At 43.3% G+C, this 12958-nt stretch overlaps 1 protein-coding gene across 2 annotated transcripts in view; it reads left to right on the top strand.

Annotated features, from left to right (window-relative positions):
* LOC109397232 (serine-rich adhesin for platelets) overlaps positions 1-12958 on the top strand; it is a 120557-nt gene that overhangs the window by 94903 nt on the left and 12696 nt on the right. For both annotated transcript variants that reach the window (XM_062846820.1, XM_029859956.2), the window contains one exon: positions 3268-3526. In XM_062846820.1, the coding sequence (XP_062702804.1) occupies positions 3268-3526 (259 nt within the window). The remainder of the gene's footprint in view (positions 1-3267; positions 3527-12958) is intronic.

The raw sequence follows: 12958 nt of genomic DNA, 5'->3' as shown, positions 1-12958 counted from the left end.
ATTCCTTTATTGATTTCTCACAGGATTTCTCCCGGAATTCCTATGAGATTTCTCCCGGGGTTCCTTCCTCCGCGGATTTGTTTATTATTTCTTTTAGCTATTTCTCCTGGGATTACTTTAGCGAAAGTTCCAGATATTTTTTCAGGGAATTTTCTTGAAATTTTCTTAGGAATTTCTTTTCTTTCAGGGATTCCTTCAGGGGCTTCTCTCGGGATTTCTCTTAGGATTCCTTCAGGAATTTCTTCCGGGATTGCTTCCGGAATTTCTCCGAGAATCGTTCAGAAATTTTTCATAGGATTTGTTCCGGGTTCCCTTCTCCTTCTGTTTTTTTTGGAATTTCTTCATTGATTTCTCGCGAGATTCCTTTAGGAATTTCTCCCGGGATTCCTTCAAGATTCCTTTTTGGGATCTTTTCGAAATTCCATCCGAGATTACTTCTGAGATTGTTGCAGATATTCCTCCAACAGGGTGTCGACTACCTGGAAAAACCTGGAAAGTCAGGGAAAGTCAGGGAATTTATTTTTGGACCTGGAAAATCAGGGAAAGTCAGGGAATTTTGTTAATGGTCAGGGAATTTTTTTCACGATAATCATAAAACGAAGTATTTGAGTTGTACATATTTCTACAGTTATGGAATTTGAAAAACTAGCTAAATTGTATCTTTAAACTGTTACATCCATGATTCTGACTTACGATCAAATCAATGAATGAACTTCATCCTGATTTTTGTAGTATTCAGTTATTTCATGTGAAATAACTGAATAACTTTGCTGAAGACAGTATCTCTGTAAAACCTCAGGTTTTGAAGATATCGAGGTTAAATAATCACGGTGATGTAATATTGTTGCAATACTTTTTGCGAGTTTATACTTATGACGAGTAGTGTAGCTGAGTGTAGAGACCCGGTCTTTTACATATATACCGACTTTGAATAAAACGAAGTTTAAAGAGGCCATACCAGCGTTATTTCTCACGTGTAGTGGAACCTCAGGTATTGGACACTTCCCAGCGTCTTTTGCGTAACTCTACATTGCTGTCAATTTTGTGGGATTCATGGCCAAGCGGTTAACGGCGTCAGTCGTTTAGGTGTCTCGTAAGCCTCGGAGTGTGGGTTCGATTCCCGCTCCAGCCGGGGAAAATTTATCGTCAAACGGAAAATTCTCCACTTGGCCTCTGTGTGTTATACACTCCCGATCAAAAGTTTGGAGTCACCCCCTCAAAAACATGTAATTTTTTTAGGCCCATATCTTCGCCAATTTGTGTCCGATTTCAAAACCCTCATCTTAAAATTTGGTCGACCTAATTTCTAGCGACACTGCCGTATGTTTATGTTCAGTTTTTAGAAATTTTGGCACCTTTGGGTTGAGTTTACACACAAAACATTTTGAAAAAGTTTCTTTTAAATAAATCATGTTCAAAGTTTCTTTGACTTATAATCTTTTGAATGAGACCTAGGGTTTTGAAATCGGACGCAAATTGGCGGAGATATGTGCCTAAAAAATAAAATGTTTTTGAGGAGGTGACCCCAAACTTTTGATCGGGAGTGTATGTATGTGTTAAAATGTTCGAATTTGGATATTATACGAATTAAAATATATTAGCCCAAACCTTAAACACTAACCATGTCTAACTACAGTCATAGTCACGCAACAGGATATTGCAAATAAGTGTGAAATAAATTGTTCCGAGTTGTCCCATTCCTGACCCGAACCCATTCAGTCGTCACTGACTGTACCTTTCTCACGTGACTCACCTTTCCATGGCTGGCAACGAGGCGCACGACCCGACGACCATCGAACTTTCGGGCCCAGTCAGTCCGTCCTACAAGTCAACCGTCACATGCAACACTTTTAATGTCTGCACTACGCCCTCCAGTCAGCCAGGTATCATTGATGAAGCACACGAATGGTGCAACCAAATGTTGGAGAAGGATATTGCAAAACATTCAATTGCCTTCTGTGTGATACCACGCTGTACACACACTAGGATCGGTCGTTTTCATGTGGAATCAAACCGAAGAACGGCCGCCCCAATATTGCTACGATGAAAACTTTCAATTTCAACACTTTTCTGGTTCGACATAAGCTTTCAATTTACGGAAAGTGTTGCAATCCGTCGAAGAAGTGGGTCCAAGTTTGCAGTTTAATGAGGAATATTGAATAATGAATAACAATTTTCTTAGTTTTATACTTATTGAAAAGCTCTTTTTCCTAAGGCATTTGTTTTTTTTTTTGTTTTTTTGTTTATTTTCATGTTGTAAGTTTTTCTTTTCATGCAAACTGTTTGTGTTTTTGTATCCATTTATTTCTTAGTAATTTTCATTTATTCTATTCTTTCATTTTCATTTTTAGTTTTGCATTTTTATTCTTGTTTGTGTTTCAAGTGATTGTTTTTATTTAACCCTCTAATACCCAATCCCGCCTTTAGACGGGGTATAGTTTGAGCATTTTTGTAATTTTTGTTTCGTGGAAAATCCATTTTTTTATATTTTTGGCTGATATTTAGGACTGTTCTGTATATCTCAAAATAATTTTTGGTGTATTTTAAAGCGTATTTACATTTTTTAAAAATCATTAAAAAATTGATGTTTTAATCACCTTCTAGAAGTCAATGTTTATTTTGTACTGAATCGCTACAATTAACATATTTTAAATTTTTCCCAAATCACTCTATCCTTCTTTAATAGTTTAAGGGAATTGAATACACTCTAAAATTATTTTCCTTAAAATTACACGGAAAATAAAATTGTCTGCGAAAAAAAAATTAAAATAATAATATTTCAACAATAATAATAAAATCTCAAAATGTTTTCATCTCTAAAAATCCGTTCCCCAAATTGGCTTCCAGGAAAAATATAAAAGTGTGGGGATGTTCAAAAATAAAAATTAGAAAAATCAAAAACTGAAATACACGAAATCGAGAATTGAAAAGAATCATCTTCCAAAGCATGTTTAAATCGATTTTAGATGACGAAAAATGATATTTAGATCAAAATCAAAAATTTGGGTATTAGAGGGTTAATCATTTTGTTTGATATTGTTTAAATTGTTATTTTTATATTGTTGTACTATGAACTTGAATTCATGAAATTTCCTACTAAGTGAATCAATCGAAAGTTTTCAATTTCCAACTAGCAGTTTTTAGTTGCTGACTACAACAAACCGACTATATATCCCTCCCTCCAATCACGGCCGGCCTCCAGGTCTCATTCATATTAAATTTGATTCAATAGTGTTGTTCCCTTTCTGCTTTCGGTTCCAATTTCAGCTGACGCCAGCAACAGCAGCTCCGGTACCGGCACTACCAGTTCCACCAGCAGTAGTAGGAGTAGCAGCAGTAGCAGTAGCAAAGGCAGCAGCAGCAGTGGTAGTAGGAGCAGCGGCGATAGAGCAAGGCGAATCGGGAACGAAAGTGGCAATGAATCATCGTTATTATCAACATCACCGGCGGCAGCAACTCAATTCGTGCAATCCTCGGCCGCTGAACCCAGCAGTGCGATGTCTTCATCGCCATTCTCGAAAGCAAGGTAAGCGTTATCCTCTTGCATCGTCGTCCGGCAGGGGTAGTCATCATGATAGGGAAGAAATGGAGTTGTTTTTTTGCTAATGGTGTAAAACAGATTCGGCGAAAATACGCAGAAGAAGGGTTAAAGTAGTTTCAAAATTTGATTTCCTGTGTCGGAGTAGGACCGCCCCAATTTGAGTCGGGATGCTGGTAGCGATGTTGCCATAGCTTCAGGAAGGTTATTTACCCTTTCAACCCGCAAGTTTTTGCAATCCCCATTAAAAGATAACATCGTTTCTTAGAAAGAATGTTGAATCTTGTATATACCGAAAAGTAATAATAAATCGTGGCCTAAGAAAACGCAATAGAACTAAAAATCTCGTCATTCAGCGAATACTTAACGGAGTTGTATAGAGTAGAAATCTACTTCGTCATATGCGCTAGTACCTGTCATATCAGTTGGGAAATAGCGAATTGTTAAATATATTGCAACTTATCTTTGCCAATAATGACTCGGTAGCACTGTCAATCGAACAATTACGCAAAATTTAACGTTTCAATTTCACTCCACTTTAGGATTCACATTTTTTTCTCGTTTTGCGTATGATGAAGGCAACCGCACCAGAGCAGAAGCTAGCTGAATTGTTCTTCATCACCGTTCAATTTTCATTTCGCCAGATTCACTTATTGAACTGACTTTCAATTCAATCATTCTGAACGACGGCTCACCAACATTCCTAAGGGGCACCACCGAATCGACGATCGATATTACGCTCGTCTCCACGAGAATCGCCCCCCGTCTGCGGTGGCACACAATAGAAGATCCCCACGGCACCGTCTCGTCGTAGAACAATTTGAGACTGCGAAACCCAGCTCAATGGAGGAGATCACATCGGTGATCGTTCAGAGCCATCCCATCCCTAAAACCAGTCCCAAGCCTGGAAAACGCGCCCTTCACTGGTGGGACGATGCCACCAAGGCGGCTGTCAAGCTACGACGAAAGAAGCTCCGAGCCCTCAAAAGGGCCAAAGACCGGCTTCCGCCGGACCACCCGGAAATAGAACGGCCCAGCGAGGAGGACTACTAAACCACGCGAAATGCCTGCTACCAGGAGATAAGGGAAGCAAAAGAAAAGCCCTGGAAGGAATTCCTGAATTCTATAAACGACCAGCAGACGTCCGCCGAGCTGTGGCAGAAAGTGAAATCGCTACAGGGAAAGCGGAGGGCAAAAGGGATCTGTCTTACCATCAACGGCTCGCCCACCAGAGACCCACAGAGGATCTCGGAATCCTTGGCGGACTACTTTTATGGACTTTCGTCCATTGAGGGATACTCCGCCACCTTTCTGAAAGGCCACCCATCCCCGCGGACCGCTATAGCAAGCTTCACCGTTTCTCCTGACCGGGGTCTGGAATTCAATCTCCCGTTCCGGCTCACCGAGCTGGAATTCGCCCTCAGTAGAGCCAGGGGAAAATCCTCCGGCCAGACGAACTCGGCTACCCCATGCTGAAAAAACTCCCTCCGAGCTGCAAGCGCAGACTACTACAGGCGATCAACGTAATCTGGGCTTCTGGAGTGCTCCCAACCGAATGGAAACATAGCCTGGTGGTCCCGATCCCAAAAGGGACCGGCCAATTTCTCTTACAAGCTGCGCCTCCAAAGTGATGGAGAAGATGGTCAACCGCCGTCTGGTGGAACATTTGGAAGTCAACGGCCACTTGGACCACCGGCAACATGCCTTCCGGGCCGGGCGCGGCACCGGCACCTTCCTGGCCGAATTAGGTCAGACCCTGGACGATGCTCTAGGAAGCAACCAACATGCCGAGCTTATTTCGCTTGATTTGGCCAAAGCATACAACCGGGCATGGACCCCCGACGCTCTAGCAAGGTTAGCCCCCTGGGGAGTGACCGGGAACCTGCTCCAATTTCTAAAGGATTTCCTCACTGGGAGGTCCTTTCAAGTGATCATCGGGAACAACCGCAGCAGCATCCGAGACGAAGAAACAAGCGTTCCCCAAGGATCGGTGATCGCGGTCACTATCTTCTTGGTGACCATGATTGGTGTCTTAGAGGCCCTTATTGTGATTGGTGTGCATCCGCAGGCCATCAGGAAAAAGGCTCAAGCAGCTATCACCGCGGTCGGCAAATGGGCTGCCAAAGCCGGATTCGACAAGACTGCACATATGCGTCAGCAACCACCAACCTCCCCGGAAGCCCATTACCATCAACAAGGAGGTAATTCCCGCAAGAAGTACCCTGAAGACCCTCGGGGTCAACCTGGATCGGCACCTAACCCTACAGGCCCACTTCGATCTTGTCAAAAAGAGCTGGAGGAGGAGAACGGGCAGGAGGAACCGGTGCGACCGGACCACTCACCTACGAGTCGCTGACGCCGTAATTGGCAGCCGGCTAACCTATGGAATAGAACTCACCTGCCGAGCCCAAGACCGACTGATCCAGGCCCTAGTGCCCACCCACAACCGGGCCATCCGAACCATCTCCGGCCTACTTCCCTCGACCCCCGCAGACGCAGCATGCGCCGAGGCCGGCGTCCTCCCCTTCCGGCACAAAGTTGCTCTAACGATCTGTAATCGAGCCATTGGCTTCCTGGAAAGACCCGGGGCAACGGGCAAGGCTGCTTTCTTGCAGGGCAAGCAAACCTGGCCCTTCAAACCGCGGCCAACGCCACGCTTCCCCCGGTGGCAGGTCTCCACCGGCTCGGGCCGAGAAGCTGGTCGGTCAGGGCACCCGAAGTAGGCAGAACAATAAAAACCCGTTTTGCACGGCAGGCCCAACCCCACCAAATTCAGGCCCGTTTCCTGAAGAGACTCCGAAGTCGGTATCAAGATTGGGCGATCCGTTACACTGACGGGTCCGAATTGGGCGATCGAGTGGGCGTAGCAGTCCACGGCACTGAACCCGAACAACACCACCGCCTCCCGGCCTGTTGCTCGGTCTTCTCGGCCGAAGCAGCGGGGATTTTTCAAGCGACAATAGCCCCGAGAGATTGTGCCGCACTTATCGTCACTGACTCCAACAGCGCCATCTCCGCCATTGAGAACCCGAAGTCAAAACATCCCTTCATCCAGGGCATCCAGGTGGCCCTTGACTCCGCCGAGCACCGGACGGTGCTAATGTGGGTTCCTGGGCATTGCGGTATCCAAGGAAATGAGCGCGCTGACATTCTGGTCGGCATCGGCCGAAACAGCCCCTTTATCACCCCGAAAACTCTTGCTGACGACGCCAAAAAATGGACCAAGGACATCATTTGGAAATCCAGGTCCAACGAGTGAAGGCGGGACCGAATCCTGTTTTTCAGAAAGGCCAAGCCAACAACGAGACCCGCGGAAGACTTGCCTAACCGGCCGGCCCAAACGGTCCTGTTTCGTCTAAGGACAGCTTTCTAAAAGAAGCTGGACTATACGATCAGATATAACAAGCGCACGGCCGTCGGTCCCCCCGGACCTTCCGGGACCCGAGCGGTAAGACCCACCCCAAGCGGCCCAACCACCCAACCAACCAGCACGACATCGACCAAGCCGGTCGACCAAGGAAGAAAGGGTGCCCCCGCCTCGGGCACCCGCACAACCCACTACGTCATATCGCGACCCAAGGCCTCCCGGGCTAGGGGCCCTCTTAGACGAAAAACTCTGAGGTTGGGCCCCAGCCCCATAAGAGAACAAACCCCCCGGAGTCCCCACGAAGCAATCCTCCAAGCGACGAAGCCACACCTGGTCGTGGGCACCTCGGACCCCCCGGACCTCCCGGGACCCGAGCGGTAAGGCCCACCCCAAGCGCCCCAACCACCCAACCACCACGTCATCGCCACCAACCAACCAAGCCGGTCGATCTACTAGGAAAGGGTGCCCCCACCCCGGGCGCCCGCACAACCCACCCAACCACTACGTCATCGCGACCCCTACGGTCGAATTTGTCCAAAAAATCATTTTGACATTTCTTTAAAGATTGATCTAAAGATGTCTTCAGAGCTTTTTTTTTGAGATTTACTAAGGGATTATTCCACAGATACTTCTATTGATTTCTCCTGGAATTTCTCTTGGTACATCATTGGATTCCTGTAGGAATTTCTCCAGGTTTTCTAGTTATAGCTGAGGTTACTCCAGGAATTTCTGCTAGAATTTACCCAGGAATTTCTGCTAGAATTCCTTTAAGAGTTGTATTATAGAAACCAACAACTATTCTATACTGCGTAATTAGTGGGTTTGGTAATTATATATTCCTACACAAATCTTGAATCTGACAATGATTGATTTTTGCTCAATGTGTGCAGAAAAAACTGGCACTATTTACAAATTCAGATCAATAGTTCATCTAAAAATATAAAAACAGCAAATTTTATATTTTTCCTACAAACTACAATAGATAAGCTTCAATTGCTTCTAACAACACTTTTTTCCAAGTGACACCGTTTTTGAGCGGCAGCCGGTTGAAAGTGTACCGATTCTAAAGTGCGCAGGCTTTAGTCCGTCTAGAGAATCCACTGGAAATTCCCCTTACTCCGCCAAAAATTCTCTCTTGCAGGGAGTTCCTTTTGAAGATTCTGTCAGGAGTTGTTTTTGAAGATGCCTCCAGCAATTCCTTATGGGGATTCCTTTGAAGACTCCGCCATAAATTCTCTCTCACAGGGAGTTATTTTCTGGAGATTATTAGTTTCTTTTGGGGATTCCAACGAAGTTCTCTTTGGAGATGCCTCCAGGCAGAGTTTGGAATTTCATCGCGAGCCACTGAGTGTCTATACTCAGCTTGTGCTACACTCGACGAGTATAACACATCGTGAAGCAACATGCTCGGGAACGCTTCCTGAAATGTACTATTCATTCTCTTGCCCGGTTCAATACGAGACCGCAATCAAGAGAGAAGATGCTCGGCGACGCTAATGAAAGTGATGCATTCGGCAAAGAATGTTCTATTGTCATAACTCTTGATTATTATGGCAATACCGCCTGCAACATCATAAATTAAATAGAATTTAATAAAATAGTATGTTACGTTATAAAAGCGAATATTCGTTGAATAATAATGAAAATAACGTGTATTCACAGTTGTTAGAAGCCAACGATGTATCTTCTTTGTATTCGTTCGTGAACCATGCGACTTGACGAGAGAACATCGACACGCTTGAATTGAAACAGAACCAACAAAAGGGAAGAAAAACTGCTGAGTGGTTTACTTCGGCTGCCAAATACTGCCTCCAGGAATTCCTAATGGGGATTCCTTTTGAGGATTCCGCCAGGAATTTCCTTTTACGATTTCGCCAGAAAATCTCTTTGGGGATTCCGCAAAAAGTTTCTTTTTGGGATTTCTTCAGGACTTTCATTTGGGGATAAGAAGTTCCTTGTGAAGATTTCCCCGTGTCTTCTTTCTAAGAATCCCTCCATAAGTTTCCCTGGGGATTCCTCCGGGATTTCGTTTCGAGGAATCCAAAGAATCCTGTGTATATCCTGTGTATAATGACGCGAAAGTTTACCTGATATCACTAATCAAATTGAGTTCTGAAATACGTTCACTACTTAACAGCAAATGAGATTTTAGACATGAGACATGAGACATGTTAAATGTGACATGTGACATGTGATATTATGAGCCACGTTAATGCTCATGCTCATGCTCTCCATCTCCAGGACATCATTCTGGGGATTCATCCTGGAGTAATTTCTGGGAAATCCTCCAGGACTTCCCCCTCTTGGGATTACTTCAAAAGCTCCCTCAGAAGATTCCTTCAGGAGTTCATTCTACCCAGACAACCAGTAATCGTATATGATGTTGCATAAGATGATAAAGTGGAGGTCGTATGCGTGCATGCCTCCATTTAGGCGCATGTAGAATGTACGCATATCGCTTCCACTTTAACATCTTATTCAACATCTTATACGATCACTGGTTGACTGGGTAGGTTTTCAACCAGGTTTGCACCATCTGGGGGTTTCTTCAGGAGTTTCCTCTGTAGATTTCAACAGAAACTCCTTATTGGGATTTATGAAACCGCTAGAGGTTTCCACTGAGAACTCCTCCAAAAATTACTTATGGGTATTCCCCCGTAAATTCGCTTTTGGCATGCCACCGGGAATTTAACCCTTATGTGGCCGTCAGGGTACCCGGGTACCCAGTGCCCATTTAAAAAACACGGTGTAGGAAAAGCAAAAATTTTGTCGGACGCATAACGGTTAAAACCGTTCAGATAATGACTCACCAACGCAAGGTCAATTCCACGTGCTTTATCATCAGTCTGGGTCCGCTCTGCACATTGTATTGCACATCACCAATCAAGACCTTTTCGTAAACGGCTGCTCATCCGGTTTCAAAGTTGCCCTAGCATGTGTTGAAACGAGTCAATAAACTTTAGTGTGAACAGTAGACCAAAATGGTACCCACTATTTACCATTTCATTGAAAAAATACACAATTATTTCACATCGGCTGTCATTGGCATAATGCAATTCATATTTCTTTCAATACCCGAGCAGAAGAAAATATCAACAGCATAATAAAATATGTTATTTTGGCTTAATAACTGTATAATAGAACCAGTAATTTTTATGATATAAGCATAACATATTATGTTATAAACTTGTCTGTCATAAGCGACAAAATAACAAATATCATAACAAAAAATGTTCCTGGAAGACTAATTCAATAACATGTTTTGTTAGACCAGTCACAAATTAATAACAGGTAATTTGTGAACTTGTTATTGTTGTGTTATTGTTCATCACATATTTGTACATTCTCTAAAGTAGAATAATAACTTAACTTGTTCTACAATAAAATATATTATTCAAATATTAATCCACAAGATATCCCAACAACTTGAACATAACAGAATAAGATTGCCCAACAAAACATGTTATTAAAAAGACATATTTTGATAAGTTAATAATAACAAATTATGATATAAAAACAGGCTATGTGATTCTGTTGTTATCAATTTGCTATTCTCCTCTGCTCGGGTAACGCTGGTTACCATGACAGGTTTTCTGATTGAAACTTTCGAAAGGAGTCAAACCAAGAGAGCTGGTCCCAAACGGGAGAAACTCCTCCTACAAACGCCTTCATTCGCGTTGCTGCTCGTTAGATCCAATTCCGACACTCTTCTGGTGCCATTCCTTTAGTTGCTATTGCAACCGGTATGGCTCACCCAGTCAATGGTGTCAGCGTGGGACCTGATGGTAGTACTTATGGTATATGATTTCCGATTCGTAATACGAACAGTTGGAAGGCCTATGTCGAACCATCATTAGCATCGTCGATGTAGTCACTTGTGACAGCTAATTCTATAAGCACTTAAGGTGCGATAGACATAATAAGCTTGATAGAGATGCAACGAATACAATTAGTTTTGTTCGCGATCAACTAGCAGAAGTTTATCTTATTGTGGTTTTAATAGCCAATCAAGTGATTATGCATCATAATCTAATGCTTTGTGCTTCGTTGTTTTGAAAAAAAAAACTGCTTAAATGCGTTTTTATCAACTGCAAAAGTCTCAGAGCTGCTACGCGAATCACTGACGAGTTCTTGCTTCACTTGTTCGCGAATAAAGAAGGGTGATCTGGCCACTGTTGTCCACGAATATGTAACGATCCCAGTAAACAGTATAAATATTTGTCCAAAAAGTCACCAATGCTCAAACATCTTGTTTGACACGATCGAATTTTCATTAGTATCAAACAGATGTTGTTTCTTGAGTTCTTTCCTTGTCAAATATTTGACCCTGTGTACTTATAACCTTAGTTTTGCGTCTGCGTTTGTTCTGCTGTAATGTTCACACATTTTCATTCCTGCTAGCGCCCCCTTATTACTTTTCTTGTAACGCTCTGAAACACTAATACAACCTAAACTTGGCACTGTCGCAAAAATCTTTTATCGCCTAACCTGCTTTAGGGAAAAGCATGATTCGGTGCGAGCAAACCCAGATTGAATCTAGAAATCTAGACTGCCGCAATTCTGCAAAGTGACGTAAGCGACATTGATAGTTTTGGCCCATTTTGTGGTTATTATGCATAAAACTCTTGCACATCCTCTAAGTTTCTTTCCATAGATGATAGATTACGATTAGATCTTGCATTCTAATACAGCAGGATTACCACAGTGTTATTTTTACCCCAGATATTATATATAATATACCAAAAAATATCGGCATTTTCAATGGCGCTTACGTCACTTTGCAGAATTACGGCAGTAGATAGATCCATTAGCGACTCTGGGCTGACCGCGTATTTTTGGGCCGGAGCTGCCCAGCGTTTTTACTCCGATCAATGAATATTGATTTGCCGGAGATTGCGATTTGCTCTGAGTTGCCTTTGATGGTGATGGCGGTGGGTGCGATTCGACGCTGGATATTCCTCATTCGGCGATGGTCCTACCCAATACCGTATGCGTATAGGCAGGCAGGCACTGCGGAATGGAATTATCGCGCGTCAATCATCAATCCAGTTCGGGAATTTTATAACAAGAAGAATTTCATCAGCGGTGTGGTTTGTGCCCAGTCTGAATCGAACAATGACACTGAGGAATTTGTCGAATGGGCATGCAGTTACGAAATAATTATTATTCAATCAGGCATCGTTATTCTTAATTCAATTGGAATAGCAACTACAATTACAACAATATTAGTGAAGAGCTTTTTCACTAAATTTTCTCGACTACCTGGGCATAGTGTATCATTGTGCTTGCCTCACAATATACAAATTCATACAATGGCAGGCAACGAAAGTCCTTCAAATTAACAACTATGGAAATACTCAAAGAACACTAAGTTGAAGAGAGACAGGCCAAGTTCTAATGGGAACGTAGAGCCACACAGAAGAAGTAGTAGAAAAAGAACACCTGATCCGCCGTTGATAGACCGACCCTCACGAAAACCAGCCTAATATTTTCCGACAAAGGACTTCTCACAAGAGGGTTCAGTCTATTGGACAGGACACGCGACAGTATTTTGTACGCCGAAAAAGGATGTTCAGAAGGATAATAACTTTTTGAATAACACACTGTGTAGTTTGTGCCCTTCCTTGTAGATTGGGTATTCAACTCGTTTTACCTGGCTGTCAATGTTGCATTGTCCATCAGCATCAGCTTTATGCTGCACACCATTAACAGTTCCATAAAACCTCCGCATATCGTTCCGATCCATGATTTTCTGCGCTATTCATCCCGTTCGTCACTCGTTATCACTTTTTGTTCAGAGCCGTCGCTGAGCGGTACCTATCACCTCTTGCGTTGCTAATGCCACTGTTTCATGGCTCAACTCCCATAAACTATGGGCTTTGCCAGATCCGTTGGTGTCTCTTATCGTCTCTTCTAGTTTGTAATGATACTGTGCAGTATCCCCTCCAGCTGATAAGCGTTAGAAATTGAAACGCATGGCTCTGTTATTTCTTGAACTCGTGATGCTGCGGTCACAAGATATTGATCCGTGTCCTATGTTCGGATCTCTGTAA

This window comes from Aedes albopictus, chromosome 1 (assembly GCF_035046485.1).
Source record: "Aedes albopictus strain Foshan chromosome 1, AalbF5, whole genome shotgun sequence".
Lineage (NCBI taxonomy): Eukaryota > Metazoa > Arthropoda > Insecta > Diptera > Culicidae > Aedes > Aedes albopictus.
Note: the sequence above shows the minus strand (reverse complement) of the source record. Positions and strands in the feature narration are given on the sequence as shown.